Source organism: Dipodomys merriami, unplaced genomic scaffold (genome assembly GCF_024711535.1).
Source record: "Dipodomys merriami isolate MVZ:Mamm:240054 unplaced genomic scaffold, mDipMer1.0.p SCAF_34, whole genome shotgun sequence".
Taxonomy (NCBI): Eukaryota; Metazoa; Chordata; class Mammalia; order Rodentia; family Heteromyidae; genus Dipodomys; species Dipodomys merriami.
Window position 1 is genome coordinate 12,025,398 of NW_027204937.1, and position 19,230 is coordinate 12,044,627.

At 38.7% G+C, this 19,230-nt stretch overlaps 1 protein-coding gene across 2 annotated transcripts in view; it reads left to right on the forward strand.

Annotated features, from left to right (window-relative positions):
• Efcab14 (EF-hand calcium binding domain 14) overlaps positions 1–19,230 on the forward strand; it is a 40,828-nt gene that overhangs the window by 4,857 nt on the left and 16,741 nt on the right. For both annotated transcript variants that reach the window (XM_069987306.1, XM_069987307.1), the window contains exons 3-4: positions 5,859–6,004; positions 17,326–17,424. In XM_069987306.1, the coding sequence (XP_069843407.1) occupies positions 5,859–6,004; positions 17,326–17,424 (245 nt within the window). The remainder of the gene's footprint in view (positions 1–5,858; positions 6,005–17,325; positions 17,425–19,230) is intronic.

Sequence of the window (19,230 nt, forward strand, 5' to 3'; positions counted from 1 at the left end):
TCTGAAGCTTGGTGAAAGTTCCAGAGGAGCTAGAGTTTCTCTGTTTGCTTGCTTGCCCATTTATCAAGTGTTTTAAGTATAGAGCAAGAAATAATAGATTTCTTTCCTATCTTTAGCTTTGCTTATTTGTCACATCTATTTCAGTGGGAAAACTTTTCAATTCTATTGATGTTATCATTTTCAATTTTAGAAAACTTTTGTGATTCCCAAGGCAAACTACATATTCATGAAGAGTTTGTAATTATCATAACTGTGCCTATCTTAAACATTGTAAGGCTGACAAATACTTTGTCCCATGAATGAAGTTTAATGTTTAAGGGACCTTTCTTTTTTTTTCTGTCAGTTGTGGGGCCCGAACTCTGGGTCTGGGTGCTGACCCTTTATCTCTTCAGCTCAAGGCTACTGCCCTACCACTTGAGCCACAGCACCACTTCCAGCTTTTTCTGCTTTTGTGGTACTGAGGAATCAAACCCAGGGCTTCCTGCATTCAAGGCAAAGCACTCTACCACTGATCCACCTTCCCAGCCCTTAAGGGACTTTTCAAATTACAAAATACTATGTGTCACAATAGTATTATGCATCCTGACTATTTTTGGATGAAAAGATACATTTTATAGCATTCCAATCAGATGTAACTAATTTTTTTTTCTTTTATTAGCAACAATGACTTTTCTTGTTGGTGGTAGTGGTCGTGGGGCCTGAACTCTGGGCCTGGGCGCTGTCCCTCAGCTCTTCAGCTCAAGGCTAGCTCTCTATGACTTGAGCCACAGCACCACTTCCCACTTTTTTTTTTCTGTTTATGTGGTGCTGAGGAATCAAACCCAAGGCCTCATGCATGCAAGGCAGGCCCTCTACCACTGAGCTGCCTTCCCAGCCCCAACAATGACATTTTTTTGTCTCTAGGTTTCAAGAGTTATTTTCTAAGCTCAACTTTATTACAGCTATCCTAATCTTAACAGTATTAGTATACCAGAAAACTAACCGTAGGCTTTCTCAAGGTCATAAGGAATTCTGGCTCCAGAACTAGAATTAGAGTTCTTATTTTCCATGTGAAGCTTAGAAAATCATAACATTCTACCTTTCCTTCATTCACTCTTCTCTTGGCTGCCTACATTATTCAGGTCTTAAACCTTATCTAGGGACAGCTCATCCTCATTATGTTGATAGTATTTTTCTGGTGCTTGAAAAAAAGAAAGTTGAAATACTCACTTTGGTTTTCTTTGGGTTTCTCGATTCAGAAAATTGGATTCATAACCCATAGTTCTTCCAGAATCATCCTGGCCTGCATGTTTCTTCAGAGAACAGTGCAAGAGATTTCTATACTACGATTTTTTTTTCTGTTTGATATTTATCCTTGCAGTATAGTAAGGTGTTTGAAAGGCCATAGTTTTCTTTTTATGTAAGTAGTAATGGTAATTGGAAAACAAGGGTCCCAAAACAATGTTTACCTATAAATAACCACTGAACATACCTGTCTGTACCATCAACTTTCCATAATTAGTTGGTCTTCCTAGGCCTATGTTACAGCTTGATGTGATCACATATAGCAATTATATATTTATACATTTCAAAAAATGGCTTAGTTTTCCCATTTGTGGGTTCCTTTCTCCAGCTGTTCTGTGCCAATGTTTGTGGAATACCAGATAACTTATTTGGTTTTTGGAGGGTTTTGGTTGGTTGTGAGGCTTGAACTCAGGGCCTGGATGCTGTCTCTGAGCTCTTTTTCTCAAGGCTAGCACTCTACCACTTGAGCCACAGCACTACTTCTGATTATGGAGTGGTTAATTGGAGATAAGAATCTCATGGGGACTTTTCTGCCCAGGCTGGCTTTGATTCATGATCCTCAGATCTCAACCTCCTGAGTAGCTAGGATTATAGGCATGAGCCATCAACGCCCAGCTGGGATACCAGATAATTTATACCTTGGCTAGTTGTCAGGGAATTTCTTGGTTTGGAAAAATGTAGCATATATAGCAAGCTTAATAGCCAGTCAATAATATTTTTTGAGCACTTGTTAATACCAGTCTAGAATGAGTGTATTCAGATGACAGGAATTATACCCTAGACAAGGAAGCCAACTTTCAATCACTGAGCATCATCCCCCAGGACATGACTATATTGGTCAGCCAGCTAAGTAAAGCAGATTTGGGGTTATCAAAGTGGTTTTCCTTTTGGCTTTGCTTTGTCAGCATCTGTAATATCCTTGGACTTTCTGAAGGGTTTCTTTTTTTTTTTTTTTGGATGGTCATGGGGCTTGAACTCTGGGCCTGGGCGCTGTCCCTCAGCTCTTCAGCTCAAGGCAAGCGTTCTACCACTTGAGCTACAGTGCCACTTCCGGTTTTCTGTTGGTTTATTGGAGATAGGAGTCTCACAGTCTTTCCTGCTCGGGCTGGCTTTGAACCATGGTTCTCAGATCTCAGCCTCCTGAGTAGGTAGGATTACAGGCGTGAGCCACCAGTGCCCAGCTACTCTGAAGGGTTTCTTGAAGGAGGATATTAGATTAACAGTCAGTTCATAAACTGGGTTATTGTTGTCGGTTTTGCCCAAGTGTTTTTGAAAACTAAAGTTTTGTCAGTCTTGTTAAGTTTAAATGATCTTTCCTTCAATTTCAGTCCTACTTTAAATTTCAGCAAGTTAATTTTTATTATTTTTTCAATGAGACTTGTGACTCATTGAAATTCGCTGATTCAAATAAGACCACCTATTGACTCACTTTAACATCTTTTTGAGAAATTCGAAGTCCTTTGTTCTTCATGTCAATAAATTTTCAAAGCACTTAATTAGGAAAGGAAGGGAGGATTGTAAAAATACAAATGAACGGGAAAGCAAAGCAGATAGGCTTGCATTTATCTTTGTGGTCAAGAATAACTTGATCGGGGCTGGGAAGGTGGCTCAGTGGTAGAATGCTTGCCTTGCATGCATGAGGCCCTGGGTTCGATTCCTCAGCACCACTTAAGCAAAAAGAAAAAAGCCAGAAGTGGCACTGTGGCTCTAATGGTAGAGCGCTAGCCTTGAGCTGAAGAGCTGAGGGACAGCGTCCAGGCCCAGAGTTCAGGCCCCACGACCGTACCCCCCCCCCCAAAAAAAAAGAATAACTTGATCCTTGAATTAAAAGCATGGGCTGGGCCAGGCACAGTGGCTCAAACATGTAATTCTATCTACTTGGGAGGTGAAGGTTGTGAGGATTGCAATTCAAGGCTAGCCCAGCCCCCCCCCCCCCAAAAAAAAAAAAAGTTCAAGAGACTCCATCTTTTGACTAATGGCTGGGCATAGTGGTATTATCCTGCTATCTAGCAATGCAGGGAACACAAATAGGAAAATCACAGACCAGTGCAGCTCAGGCATATAGCAAGATGCTATCAAAAAAATAACTAACCCCGAAAGGGCTAGCAGAGTGGGTCAAGTGGCAGAGCAACTTCCTAGCAAGTGGTAGGTCCTGACTTCAAACCCTAGTAATGGCCCCCTCCAAAAAAAAAAAAAAAAGTATGGCTTGGCTTTGAGACTTTTAATTGAGTATCATTTTTCCAGAACTAAGTTACAGTTATTTTAAGGACAAGTGTATGTAAGAGAAGAGAAGCACTAATATATCAGACATCTCCTTTACTGACCATAGAGGCACAGTCATAGTTTGATATTTCATTGGGAATTTACAAATAGCCTTGTGTGACTAAAGGCATTAGAATGCATCTGTGGTATCTAGAGTATACTAGAAAGAATATTGGTCCTAGAAGGAGAAGGTTTGACTGGATCCTGGCTTCTTGTTACTAGCTATAAAATTTGGATATCATCATATTTCTTTTGATCCATTATTATCCATAAACCATGAAGGTGTACTATTTCCACCAAAAATTTTGGGCATTTCTATGTTAAAGCATCAGTCACACTGTATAATACTGTGACCACACCTTCCATTCTAGACTAAGAGATTCAGAGTCTTTTGGGTACACTGCTGCCCGGTACAGAGCTGGCACTCAGTAGAGGATAAATAATACTTATATAATTTCATTGTAAACTAAAGACACTATATAAATATGAAGAATTCCTATTGTCATTATATATGTTGTATTTGAAGACTGTGTAGAAATTACATTTACCAACTTTAAAGATAGAAAAATCAAAAGAACTAGGGAAACTCTTTTGAGAGTTAACATATTAAATTTTAAGTGAGTTAGTTTCCATGTTGAAAGAACATGAATTAGTAATCCTAAATTGTTTGTTCGCTGTACTTCCTCCCATTTATATAATAAAAAGCCTCTACTTGGCTTGTCTCTCCTAAAAGACCAAATCAGATAATGATTATGGTCCCCTCTTGGCTTATAAACTTCTCAGTATCCAGAGTGTTCTCAGAGCTTGTCAGTTGTATTATATTTATTAGTTAATAATTGTAACCCAGATTATTTATGTGTTTGTCCTCTTTCCTTTTCTACTTCTACCTTCTACTTCATGCATACAGACTTCAGGAAAGTTAGAGACCTACCACCTCCACCTCTTGGGAGGTTTGACCACGTTAGTATGGCACGCATTCCAGCAGTTTTCTTTACAGCCTAACTGAAAATGTATAAGGATGTTTGTTACATATTACATTAGTTTAGACTGAGAGTAAAATATTCTTGCTGTCAGAGATGGATGAAAAACCATGTATAAATCAAAAGCTGTACTAAAAGCACTTAGGGAAGTGTTATTTATAATGAAATCCACTGGCAAGTATTTTTAAACAATGAATAAAAGTAACATTTCTTTTATTATTTTTTTAAAATTTTTATATAACAGGCTTGCTCAACCACCCTCAGTTTCTGAGCTTGTTTGGGTCTTGTTTGTTTTCTTTGTTAGATTGAAGAGGAAGGTAAAGTGATTTAAAAAAACAAAACAAAACATGATTGGGAGGTACCGAAAGGCCAGATTCATTCAGATAATACATGTTGATCATCTAAAATGTACCAGATATATTATAAGAGCAGACCATACAAAACTGAGCAAAACCAAGTCTTGGGAGCTTATGTTTTAGTAAATTGTTTATATTGATCAGTCAGTTTTTGGTTTTAAAGAAAGTACATAATAACTAGTTAGGTACTCTAAGACTTGGGAAAGAATATGATGTGGATGTTTTTGTTTTTTGTTTTCTTTCCTGGAGAACCATCCATTATCAATATCTTATGTCTATTAAAAAGGAAAATGTTTCTTTGTTGCTTTGTATGTCCCTCCCCCACAGTATAACCCCCGCTTTCAATATATTTGATGTCAGTATAACTTATGGAGGAGATGGGGAAAAACAAGTCATTTAAGGATTCAGGTGGACCTGTTGCAACAATGAGAAGTACAAATTGTCATGTCAAAAAGGAGCTTTACAATGTCGGTGGGGGGGAGGGAGGGGGAAGGATTGGGTGGGAGGGAGAAGGGGGGAGGTTGGGAGGGAGGTGAAGGGTAAACAAAGGAGGAGACTGCAATGCTTGGTAAGAAATGTATGCATTATCTTGCCCATGTAATTGTAACCCCTCTGTACAGTATGTTCACAAATAAAATAAAATTTAAAAAATAAAAAGGAAAATGCTTTTTAAAGAAGGAGAGATTAAACTCAGATCCTTGTTCATGTTAAGTTAGGATTCTACCTCTAAAGCCACTCTACAACCTAAGTCACCTGACTTTTACGGTTCATTGCCAGTAGTGAATTAGTTTCAGTAAAAAAGATGGTTTAGTGTTGAAGATGTATATTTACATAAATAAAAGAATAGCATAGGTAGTAAATGTGGGTTATATCGTTATCAATGTAGAACTGACTTTTGTTAAGCCATCTTATTTCCTAGCCCATATTCACTTTTTCATTTACATCTATTTGTAATTGTTCTTATTTTTGCTTTTAGTGGAATCTAATCAGAAAAGCTCATTCCAGGAAATTCCCAAACTTAATGAAGACCTCCTAGGCAAACAGAAACAACTTGAGAAGATTGAATCTGGGGAGCTGGGCTTGAACAGAGTCTGGATCAACATCACAGAAATGAATAAGCAGGTAGCAAACATATATTTTATTTCTGTTGAAGCTATAAATAATTTCAATTGGTTGGTTATAAGTATATGGAATTCACTTCAGGTGGTTTGACTTTTTTTGTGTGTGTGTGGTCAGTCGTGGGGCTTGGGCACTGTCCCTGTGCTCTTCAGCTCAGGGCAAGCACTCTACCACAGCACCACTTCCAGTTTTCTAGTGGTTTAAAGTGTACTTACTAGTGGGAGCTCCTATGTATCACAGACCCTATATAATTCTAACTACTCAAGAAGCTGAGATCTGAGAATCAAAGTTGGAAGCTAACCCAGACAGACAGATCCCAGAGACACATCTCCAGTTAATAGCAAAAAGTCTGAAATGAAGGCATGGCTTGTGAGTTTACCAGTTAGAAGTCAAAAAGCTGGGCAAGAGTTCAAAGCCCTGAGTTCAAGCCTCAGTAGTGACACAAAATGTACTTACCAAATACTTTAAATGCTAAACCTTTCTGCAAATGAACAATATTTTCATCAAGTTAGAAGTTGGAAATTCTTTAGTCAGTTTCTCCAACCCCCAGAAAAAGATATCCTATTATTACTAGATAATGAAGTTTATTTTGTTTTTAAAAAAAAAAAGTTACAAACTGCTGAGTGCCAGTGGCTTACTCCTGCAACCCTAACTACTTAGGAGAATGAGATCTGAGGATCATAGTTCAAACAAGCCCAGGCAAAAAAGCCCATGAGAATTTGTTGTTATTGTTTTGTTGGTCATAGGACTTGAAGTCAGGGCCTAGATGCTATCCCTGAGCTCTTTCACTCACTTCCAGTTTTCTGGTAGTTAGTTAGATGTAAGAGTCTCATAGACCTTACTGCTCCAGCTGACTTTGAACGATGATCCTCAGATCTCAGCCTCCTGAGTAGCTTAGATTACAGATGTGAAACACCAGCAACTGGCCCTGTGAGACTTTTATCTCCAGTTAATCACCAGAAAACTAGAATTGGAGCTGTGGCTCAAAGTGGTAGAGCACTAGCCTTGAGCAAGAGCTTAGGGATAATGCCCAGTTCAAGTCCTGTGACTGACAAAAAAAAAAAAAATCTACAAACTTACAAATTCAGTCTTGGGATGTAATTCTAGACACTCTGCTAAAAACAAATCTTCAAACTATCAATGAATATAGTAGTCATTTTGGAATAGCTTAATACCAAATGGAAGAGTTAGTTAAGTACCTTGACCAGGCAAGAAAACATGGGAGCATAAACTTTTCCAGTCCCTAAGTTGTCCTGAGCTCTGTAGACTTTGCTTCTAAAGGAAAGAATCTACTGGAAAAAATAAATTATTCTAAGGGTGTTGATGTAGCATCTTACATATAAAAGGGGATATAGTTGCCCTTGCTATAGCTATAGTCCCAGTTCTCAATTTTTTTAATAGTGGTCTAGAGGAGGGTAGTTTAGTACATAAAACCAAAGTCCACCAGGGCATGGATGGTTCATGCTTGTAATCCCAGTTGCTCAGGAGGCTGGGATCTGAGGATCATGGTTTGAAGCCAGCCCAGGCACAAAAATTTGTGAGATTCTTTTCTCTCCAATTAACCAGCAAAAAGCCAGAAACAGGGTGTGGTTCAAGTGGTAGAGTACCAGCCTTGAGTGAAAAAGCTGAAGCCCTGAGTTCAAGTCCTAGTAGAGGCAGGCAGGCACGCATGCGTGCTCACGCGCGTACACACACACCCACATTAACAGGCAAGCAGGCATACACACACACACACCACACACACACATTAATGGCCCAGGGAAGTGGCTTTCAAACTTTTGCCAGAAACAGTAAGGATTATACATCATTATGCAATAAATATGTATACTGTGGTTTGAATGTGTTCTCCAGTTCATGTTTTGGAAATTTAGTTCCAGATTCATATTTGGAGATGGAACCTTTGGGAAATAATTAGCATCAAATGAGTTCCTGTAGGTGGAGCCCTCTTGATGGTAGAAAGAGGAAGAGAAACTGAAGCCTGCACATTTGTTCTGTCTTATCATATGTATATTTTGCCCTCTGATATGATAAAGCAGAAAGGTTCTCACCTGCTGGTGGCAGGCTCTTGGGCTTCCCTGCCTATAGAACCTTGAACATTGCTTATGATGCCTTAGGATATTTTCTTTTCTACACATTTCTATTTTTTAATCATGCATGAAATAGCTGATAGATTTTAGTACCTAGTATTTACTAGTTGCCATTTATCTTTACACTCTGAACAACTAGGGAAAAACAGATATTCATTCCTTTTGTGCAAAAAATAATATCAATTGTTCCCTTTCTTACATTCACACAGCAAATGAGTAATTTGGTCAGCGATTACAGCAGGGGAAAATAGATCACACTGAAGTGCTGAAAGATAATTAACATCTTTCCTGGAGCCATCTACTGGTTTCCAGTTGTCAAAGATAATATTGTTCCATATGAAGAAGCAAAATCAACTATTTCCCTTTAAAAAAAAATAATAACGTAGATCCAGGCTCCAGTGGCTCATGCCTGTAATCCTAGCTACTCAAGAGGCTGAGATCTGAGGATTGTGGTTCAAAGCCAGCCCCGGTAGGAAAGTCCGTGACACTCTTATCTCCAAAAACCACTCAGAAAACTGGAAGTGGCACTGTGGCTCAAGTAGTAGAGTGCTCACCTTGAGCTGAGTAGCTGAGGGACAGTGTGCCCAGGCCCAGAGTTCAAGCCCCACAACTGACAAAAAATTAAAAAAAAAAAAATGACATAGAGCCAAAGAAGAAAGGGTACTTGAAGACACATACATTTTCACATCTATGGTTTTGGTTTCTGAGTTCTCTAACTAGGAATCTAGACACCAAAGAATAATTTTGTTCTCTGTTTGGCCATTGTTTTTAATACAAGGTGTACTTTAGGAAGCATATACATAGAGAAGTTTACTTTAGTCCTAGGGCTTTATATATAAGGATATACATAGGATGGTTGCATTGAATCTCTTTCCATTTTAGCTTTACTATACCTTCAGAGATTGTAGGAGTAACTAGGAAGATAACCTAATACAGAGGAATTCTTGCTGGTCTGGGCCCAGAGATAGGCAGTGGTGAGGCAGAGCTCTCTATGTGGTTTCCAAAAGGAACTCAGCACTCTGAGTGGTTTTCTAAAATTAATGCTACACAACTCTATTCAAGTAAAAAGTATTTGTTCTGAACTAAAATAGCTATAAAAGTAAAATTAATATTTAACTATGTTTCTGTATTTATAAGTAACTGTCAAGATGCTTTTAGTGGCAATTTCAAAGCAATTCAGGATGGTTTAATACAAGAAAATGTATTACATCACTTAATACAAACTTGTCCTTATCACAAAGTGGGCTGAAGTAAATGTAGTCTGGGGGGAAAAAAAGCCATCAGTTTGAGAAAATTAAAATCAAATTTTACTTTGAAAGATCTTTAGTAGTTAAAACCTCATTTGTATTTCTTATTTTATGCATGAAGTCTCTGATATTATACCCATTCCCTCTTGACCATTTAGGAAGTATCTCCCTTTCTTTGAAGGTCATTAATTCAACAAATGTTTGCTGAGCTGCTTTGGATTATGTCTTAGTCTATCAGGCTGTTATATATACTAGGTAACATAAACAACAGAAATTGGGTTGTTCACAATTGTGCAGGCTAGATTCCAAGATCAAGGTGTCAGCGGATCTGGTAGTTGACAAAGGCTTATTCTCTGCTTTGTACATTGTGCTTTCTTACTATATCCTCATATGGCAGAAAAGGAAAAAGAGTTTTCTTGGACCTCTTTTATAAACCTCCCATTCATGACAATAGAGTCCTCCTATATCATATCTGAAAGACTGCCTCTTTTTTTTTGGTCTGTCGTGAGGCTTGAACTCTGGGCCTGGGCTCTGTCCCTCAGTTTCTCAGCTTAAGCTCTACCAATTGAGCCACAGTGCCACTTCCGGTTTTCTGTGGTTTATTGGAAATAAGAGTCTCACAGAACCCATTGCAGCAATGAGATGTACAAGGCGTTATGTCGAAAAATGAACTTTACAACTTTGGCCAGGGGGTTGGGGGTGGGGGGGAATGTGAGGGGGGGGGAAGATGGGAAGGGATAGGAAGAGGAAACAAAGGAGGAGGCAACAATGCTTGATAAGAAATGTACTCATTACGTTGCTCATGTAATTGTAACCCCTCTGTACAGTATTTTCACAATTAAACAAAAAGAAAAAGAAAGAGTTTCACAGGCTTTCCTGCCCAGGCTGGCTTTGAACCGTGATCCTCAGATATCAGCCTTCTGAGTAGCTAGGTTTACAGGCATGAGCCACAGTGCCTGGCTTACCTCTTCTTTTTGTGTATGTGTTGCTGAAGTTTGAACTCAAGGTATGCCACTTGCTAGACCAGTACTGTATCATTTGAACCACAATCCCAGCTCTTTTTGCTTTTGTTAATTTTTTTTTTTTGGGGGGGGGGTCCAGTCATGGGCCTGAACTCTGGGCCTGGGCGCTGTCCCTCAGCTCTTCAGCTCAAGGCTAGTGCTCAACCACTTGAGCCACAGTGCCACGTCTGGCTTTTTTTTTTTCTGCTTATGTGGTGCTGAGGAATCGAACCCAGGGCCTCATGCATGCAAGGCAAGCGCTCTACCACTGAGCCACCTTCCCAGCCCACGCTTTTGTTAATTTTTGGATAGGGTTTTACTTTTTGCCCCAGCCAGCCTGGGCCTTGTTCCTAATATTTAGGCTTTCCACATAACTGGGATGATAGATACTCTTCACTATACCAAGCTTTATATTGGTTGAGATAAGATCTCAGGAACTTTTTGCCCAGGCTATTCTTAAATGATAATCCTCCCATCCTTAGCCTCATAAGTAGCTATGATTACCACATCCAGCTAAATTTATATTTCTTTTGGCTGTACTGATATTTGAATTTACGGCCTCTTGAAGACTCTACCTCATAATGCCATAACATTGGGGCTTATGTTTCAGCATATACATTTTAGGGAGAAACAAACATTCAGACCATAGTAAATTTAAAAACATTATTTCTCTCCTCAAGAATTTTTCAGACAACGGGCGCTGGTAGCTCACGCCTGTAATCCTAGCTACTCAGGAGGCTGAGATCTGAGGATCGCGGTTCAAAGCCAGCCAGGGCAGGAAAGACCATGAGACTCCTATCTCCAATAAACCACCAGAAAACCGGAAGTGGCGCTGGTAGCTCAAGTGGTAGAGCACTCGCCTTGAGCTTAAGAGCTGAGGGACAGCACTCAGGCCCAGAGTTTCAAGCCCCACGACCAACAAAAAAAAAAAAAAAAAAAAAAGAATTTTTCAGACAAATGAAAGAGATGAGAAAGTAAATAACTGTAAATAGCTTGACAAGCAATAAGCAATAGGCCAAATGGTATTGTGAGGAGATACTTACATATATAGCCAACCCAGACTGGGGTCAAGAGAGGTTTCCCAAAGATACTGAGTCCTGCAGGGAAATAAAACTTGGCCAAGTGAACTCTGTAGAAATAGGAAAGCTCTCTAGGCAATAAAAAGTACAGCTAATCCTTATAATTTGTTAGTTACACATTTACAAATTCACCCCAAATCTGTGTTTGAGAGGCTTTTGCACTTAGTTATGACATGCATAGCAGCAAAAAAAAATGAGTTTCAGCTAATTGTTTGAGGTCTTGAACTATAAACAAGTGTCTTTTTTTGTGATATCTTTAGTGTCACGTTATTCACATATTTATCCTTTCTGTGGATGATTTCTCTGTTTAAATGTCTCCAAGAACCATGCTACGTACTGTTTAGTGTTCTAAGTGCAAGACGACTGATGTTCCACACGAAATAAATACATATATCAGGTAGACTTCCTTTAGGCATGACTTGTAGTGCTGTTGGCTGTGAGTTTGATGCTAATGAATCAACAATTATGCATTAAATAACAAACACATACAACAAGGTTATGTATTATATTGATAGATTAATAAAAATGTTATGACCACAGGACTCACCAAATCCCGACCCTTTATTTCCCCTAGGAGCAATAGTTTAGCATTCACTAATTCAGAGTTTGCTGCATTGTTTTACACAATAATTACCTACTCAGGAGAATGGACTGTAAAAGAATAGAAAAAGGAAACACATTGTGTTCCAGGAATTGTAGTCTTTCCTTTTAAGCTTTAGTTTCGGGTATAAAGAGAGCAGATATAAAGTCAACAAGAGCCATTCTGAAGAAAGACCTTGAGTGTCCTTTTTTTACTTTATTTCTTTTTAATTTTTGTATTTCTTTATTGTAAAGATACTGTACAGAGGGGTTATAGTTACATGAGTAAGGTAATTAGTACATTTCCTATCAAGCATTGTTACCCACTGGAGTGTCCTTCTTTATACTCTCTGTATCTTTGTAAGCACTCAGTCCAAATACCTTTGTGATTTTTTTCCTTTTATTTATTTATTTTGCCTACCCATCTAAATCACCAGAAAATTATACTATGATGCTGCTACAGAATATAGTGATTATAGTGCCAATGAAGATAACACTTGCTAAATGTTTTCTTTGTTCAGGCCACTGTTAGATGCATATATGTGATACCCTTTGTTTCTACAGCTATATGAAGTAGAAAGTAGCATCTCCACTTTAAAGATAAAAAAATGGATAGAGCCTTGAAAAGTTAACATAGTTTATCCAAGTTCATCCAAGTGATGCTAACACTGAATATTCAAGTCTTGGGAGCCTATTTTCTTTCCACGTTCCCATTCTACCTTCCACCTTTATATCTCTTACAGGATTCACTAGATACTCCTCAAAGATTCCATTGTTGGATCCCTGCTAGGGAGAGTTATGATTGTTGTAGTAACTCTTACTATTTAAAGAACACTTAATTTTATCCCCAAGGCAAAAAAGTAACATTTCCAACTTTATAGTATTAAATGATGTATTAAACAAATGATCTCTAGTAGCCGTTTTTAATTCTATTAATAAAGATTCATATAAATGAATGAAAGTCATGACTTATCTTTTGGCTGAAATGTGATTTTTTTTTCTTAATGGTTTCTATTTAATTCAACTTTTTAGACCCTTCAAATCCCAAAATATGATTCAGTGATAACTTCTATAATACTTAAATCTAATCTCACATTCTAGAATGTGCCTACTTGAGGCCAGAGGAGTTCTAGAAACAGTAATGGAAAGGTGCCCCTCCGTTCTTCAGTCTTGTAGTTTTCCACAGATTTTGGCATTACGCCACTGAGGAGAGGAAGACTGGAAGATGGGAATCTAGTTTTGTAATTTATAAGAATATAGCTGAGTTCTGATGACCAGAGTTGTGATTCAGGTCTGAGTAAGTAAAATGCCCTAAGTGTGTTAGGTAACTGCAGAACTGATGGTCAGCTCTCCAGAGCATCCTATTTCAGTTATCCAGCTAAAACCCTACACCTAGAGTATTTTATGAAACGAGGAAAGGTGAATTAGTACCTACTTTACCTATTCCTACTTCCATTTCTTCTCTGATTTGGGATGAAATAAAAACTGTCAGCTGGGCACTAGTAGCTCATGCCTGTAATCCTAGCTACTCAGGAGGCTGAGATCTGATGATTGTGGTTCAAAGCCAGCCCAGGCAGGAAAGTCTGAAAGACTAGTATCTCCAGAAGTGGCACTGTAGCTCAAGTGGTAGAATGCTAGCCCTGAGAGAGGAGGATGGGGGGGGGGGGGGATGGGAAGGGGAAACAAAGGAAGAGGCTACAATGCTTGATAAGAAATGTACTCATTATCTTGCCCATGTAATTGTAACCCCTCTGTACAGTATTTTCACAATAAAAAAAAAAAAAAATGCTAGCCCTGAGCAAAAGGAGCTCAGGGATAGTACCCATTCCCAGAGTTCAAGCCCCAAGACCAGCAAAATAAATAAATAAAGCCAGCTCAGACAGGAAAGTCCATGAGACTCTTATCTCCAATTAACTACCAGAAATAAAAAGGCTGAGAATGTAGCTATGGCTGAAGTGGTAGAGCACTGGTCTTGAGCAAAAGAAGCTCAAGGGCAGTATGGCAGTACCCAGGTCCTGAGTTCAAGCTGTGGGACTGATGTGCACGCGTGTGCACGCACACTCACACACACACACTCATACACACACACACACACACACACACACACACACACACAGCTGTCATACCAGCCATACTGGCCTTTTACAAGGTCATTGCCATTCCTGAGATACTTGATACTAGCTCTGCTATAGGCCCAGGTTATTGTAGCACCTGGGTGAATAGTCTCTACTCAGAGCTTGTTGTCTCTTTCAGTCCTGGCCAGTTATTATCAGTGGGAATTCAGCCTCCAGGCTGAAAGGTAAACCACATAATTGAAAGGGGCCTATATTGTCCATTAAATTGGCTTTGGGCCTCTTGTATGCTTTTTTTTTTTTTTTTTTGGCCAGTCCTGGGGCTTGAACTCAGGGCCTAAGCACTATCCCTGAGCTTCTTTTGCTCAAGGCTAGCATTCTACCACATGAGACAAAGTGCTACTTCCAGCTTTTTCTGTTTATGTGGTACTGAGGAATCGAACCCTGGGCTTCATGCAAGCACTCTACCACTAAGCCACATTCCCAGTCCTTCTGTACTTATTTGGTAAGAATGTGTAAAAATGTACCTGGAGAGGTGTTCCCTTTCAGCCACTTTATTGCTAGACATGTTCTGATAGCTATGGAAGGCCTAGTGGAGGACATGAAAGTAAAGGGTAGTCAAAGAAATCTTCCAAACCTTTTCCTAAGTTATGTGATACTGTTTTCCTATGTGTATGTATTTTTGTCACTTTTGATCTTAAAATTTTGATATGAATAAAAGATTTATATAATAAAACATATAGAACCTACAGAATATATAGAACATGCAGAACATATAGAAATCCTATTTAAGTTTCCCTTTAATCCTCATACACACATGCATGTACTTGTGTTTCAGTCTACATTGTTATTTGCAGTCAGTAGTATGAGTTGTATCTTTCCAGTCTGTTCTGTGTATTTACAAAACCATAATAGCTTTTAATATGAGTTAGCTTATGGCTAGTGTACATATTTGTAAATAAATGAGGACATTGAATATGGGTTTTTCTGTACCTTGCTTTTTTAGAGGACACACGTGTATCTGTATCCCTAGTGGTAATTAGTTAGATTATTTCTACCTCTTGATTTATTTTATTTTATTTTTGTGTTACTGAGAATCAAACTTAGGGCCTCATGCACACTAAACAAGTTCTGTGTCACTGAGCTAGGTCCCCCACCCTAGTACTTTGCTATTATAAATAAGGAAACTTGGATATCCTTGTTTGTATATATCTGTGCACATGAGCAAGTAGTCTTCAAGAGAGATTTCTAGAAATTGAAGTTGTTGAATGAAGAATATGAACACTTCAATTGTGTGTTTATGTGTGCGTGTGTGTTCACACACATACGTGCTAGTCCTGGGGTTTGAACTCAGGAGCTAGGCCTTCTCACTGAGCTTCTTTTGCTCAGGGCTAGTGCTGTACCATTTGAGCCACAGCTCCTTTATTAGTGGTTTATTGGAGATAAAAGTCTCATAGATTGCTGCAGCACACACAAGCTGCCTTTGAACCATAATCCTGATCCTCCTGAGTAGCTAGGATTACAGGTGTGAGCCACTGGTACCCAGCAATATTTCAGATTTTGAAAGCAATTTTATTAAGCCTTCTCCAATTTACATTCCCAAAACAATTCATGAAAATACCTATTTCCTGAAAACTTCATGTAATTGCTATTCTTTAGTTTAGTTTTGTTTTTTTGTCAGTCATGAGGCTTGAACTCTGGGCCTGGGTCAGCTGTCCCTCAGCTCTTCAGCTCAAGGCTAGCACTCTACTACCATACCACTTTGTTTTTTTCTGGTGGTTAATTGGAGATAAGAGTCTTGCAGACTTTCTTGCCCGGGCTGGCTTTGAACTGTGATTCTTAGCCTCCTGAATAGCTAGGATTATAGGTGTGAGCCACGGGTACTCTGCTCTAGTAATTGTTATTCTTAAGAGGCTTATTGATAGTATCTCCCTGAGCCTGAGGTTTCTCACATTTTTTGTGTTGGTTTTTTAGCCTATCATTTTTTTTTCACTTTTTTTTTTCTTGAGGTAGAGTCTTGTGATCTCACTTGACTTTCTGCTGGTGCTCTACCACTTAAGCCATGTATCCAGTCCTCATTTTTTTTGTTTTTGGATGGAATTAGGATGTTGGTAAGTAAGACTATATTTTGGAACACTTTGAAGAATGATATGATTAAATCTCTCTACTAAAGAACACATCTGATATTTTGTATCAAAATGTCTGTTTACAAGTGGGGGGCATACTGGTGGCTCATACCTGTAATCCTACCTACTCAGGAGGGTGAGATCTTTTGAAGAGTGTTTTGAGTCATACTGCGAGGCTTGTTAGAAAATGATCTCTGAGTCTTGAAATTGAAAGTTATACAGATTCCTTTGTACTCTATATAAGATAGTCTATCCCTAAGTAGTAGAAGGAAAGCCACATTTTATTTTTATTCACTTCTTATTTTTTCATACATTTGTTGCATCAGTCAGTGAGTCAGTGGGTATTTATTGACCCCTTCAGGGGACAAAATAATGCTTTGGTTGAGCTATTGAGTTTGAAATATTAATCACATTATTAAACCAAATCCCCAAATAGTTGAAAGTGCTATTCATGTTGTCGGGATATGGTTGCGGTAGACTGTATTTTGTGATGATGGGCTTTTACTTTATAATGTATGTTCCCACCTGGACAGGAACAAAAGTTCAGTTAAATAACTGAGGTGTTATATTTTACCAATATGAAGCATGAAGTGGTCCTTGATTATTAGCTTTTTTCCTGTCCAACTGTTGAAGGATTGTGTGGTAATCACTGCATCTTTTGGACCTTGCAACTTGGCAGGACTAGGGTAAAGAACAACACACACCTTTTCCTCTTTGGCATTAGTTTAAATTGGGCAGGGGTATTATTGTCACCTCCTGAATCTGAACCTTATCCAAGGTACTGTGAGCTGACAGGTGCTTTTAATATCTCAACTGTAGGCTGGGAAGGTAGCTCAGTGGTAGAGCGCTTGCCTTGCATGCCTGAGGCCCTGGGTTCGATTCCTCAGCACCACATAAGCAAAAAGAAAAAAAAAAGCCGGAAAGTGGCGCTGTGGCTCAAGTGGTAGAGCGCTAGCCTTGGGCTGAAGAGCTGAGGGACAGCGCCCAGGCCCAGAGTTCAGGCCCCACGACCGGAACCAAAAAAAATATATATATATATATATATATCTCAACTGTAGAACTTGGAAGGGAAGCATCCACTTCACATACTGTGTTTTCATTGATTTTTTTTTTTTTTACTCTTTTCCTTCCAGATATCTATGTTAACTTCTGCAGTAAATCACCTCAAAGCCAATGTTAAGTCAGCTGCAGACCTAATTAGCCTGCCCACCACGGTAGAGGGACTTCAGAAGGTATGTGCTAAGTACAGGTACTGAGATTGCTCTACTGATGGGATTCTAGCTCCTTATAAGTTTTGTTCAAAAGCCTGTCCTTCCCAGGAGTCAAGTGAGAAAGGGCAGGCTTTTGTGGCCTCCAGTACCTAAGCAATTCTGACAGTATTACATTAGAAAAGGAAATTGATCTGTCCTTGCATTCATTAATTGAGTAAACATTTGTAGAGCTTCCTCCAGGATGTACCAGGCACTTTGCAGATAATAGGAATATTAGTTTCAGGGTTTCATTGCTGAGTTTACATGGCTCTGTCAGCTGCTGCTTTAAAAAAAAAAAAAAAAAATCCCTAAACAAGAGCTTACTATCTTGGTGCTGTTCTAATGGGCTCATACATCCAGCAAGTGAGAATTTCCTAACAGTAGGTATCTGTGAATGCTTGTAGCTTTTATAACAACAGGGCTTACACAGCATCCCAGCTTAGAAACTTCTACCCTGTACATTGTCTCTTTGCAAAGCCTCGCATTAATAATGCTGGGCACTGCTTTATATGGCTTATATTTAAGTATTGAAGTAGCAAATCAGACCAGATATGTAACTTTAATGTATATAATTTTTTTTTCTTAATACTGAAAATGTTACCTCTTGTTCTGTTGGATTCTTCAATATCAGTATAACAAAAAATTGTCATGGTTAAAAATAATAATGTGACAATGGATTGTCAGCATATCTCAATAAAAGGCTACAGCCCATCATATAGTAGCGCTTTTTTGGATGTTCCTTAGGACAGAACTTTTTTAAATGACTTCCCAATATACTTGGGTTTCTTAGTTCTAATGAAAGCAAAATAACTTAATCCTCTAAGACCTAATTCTGTCCAATAGTTGCTGAAAAAAATCTAGAGAAGAGGAATAACTGCCAAGTAGAATTTTTTCTTAATCTCTGTAATACTGTTTCCTAGAGCCAATAATATATATTACCTCATTTTGTTCAAAAGTCATCATTCAGCCGGGTACCAGTGGCTCACACCTGTAATCCTAGCTACCCAGGAGCTGAGATCTAAAGGTTGCAGTTAGAAGCCAGCTGGATCAGGAAAGTCCCTGAGACTATAATCTCCAGTTAACCACCAGAAAACCAAAAGTAGTATTGTAGCTCAAAGTGGTAGGGCACTAGCCTTCAGCAAAAGAGCTCAAGGGCAATGCCCAGGCCCCATGACCACCAACAAAAACAATAAAGTAAAAATTCACTCCTGACCCAGTGGGCAGTCTACAGACTTGGCTCTAGCCATCTGTTTACTGCAGGACTTAACAGGGGTAGTTTAAGGGAAACCTTATCTATGGGTCCCAGATTTATAGGTCCCAGATTTATGGGTCCCTGATTTGTGAACTTTAGGAAGGATTTGGTTTTCCTCTAAGAAAAATCATTTAAATCCAGAAGATAGCTTAGATTTTTATGTATAGGAAACTATTTAAATGTACAAGGGGAAACATGTATTTCCTATTCTCATTCAGCTGGGCATGGTAGCCCACACCTGTAATCCTAGCTACTCAGAAGACAGGGAAGGTAAATCGTAATTTCAAGGCCAACATGAGCATATATACATGTATGAAAATATCACAGTGAAAACCCTTTGCACAAATCATTACAATAATAAAAATAAAAACATGGGAAGGCTGGGGATATTTTCCCACGTGATAGAGCACCTGAAGGCCTGAGTTCAATCCCCAGTACCAAAAAAAACCAACTACAACAACAATAATAGTAATTAGATGAGTGTTTTGTGTAACTTAAAATTATAGGATAGCAGTACACTTTACTAAAATGACTAA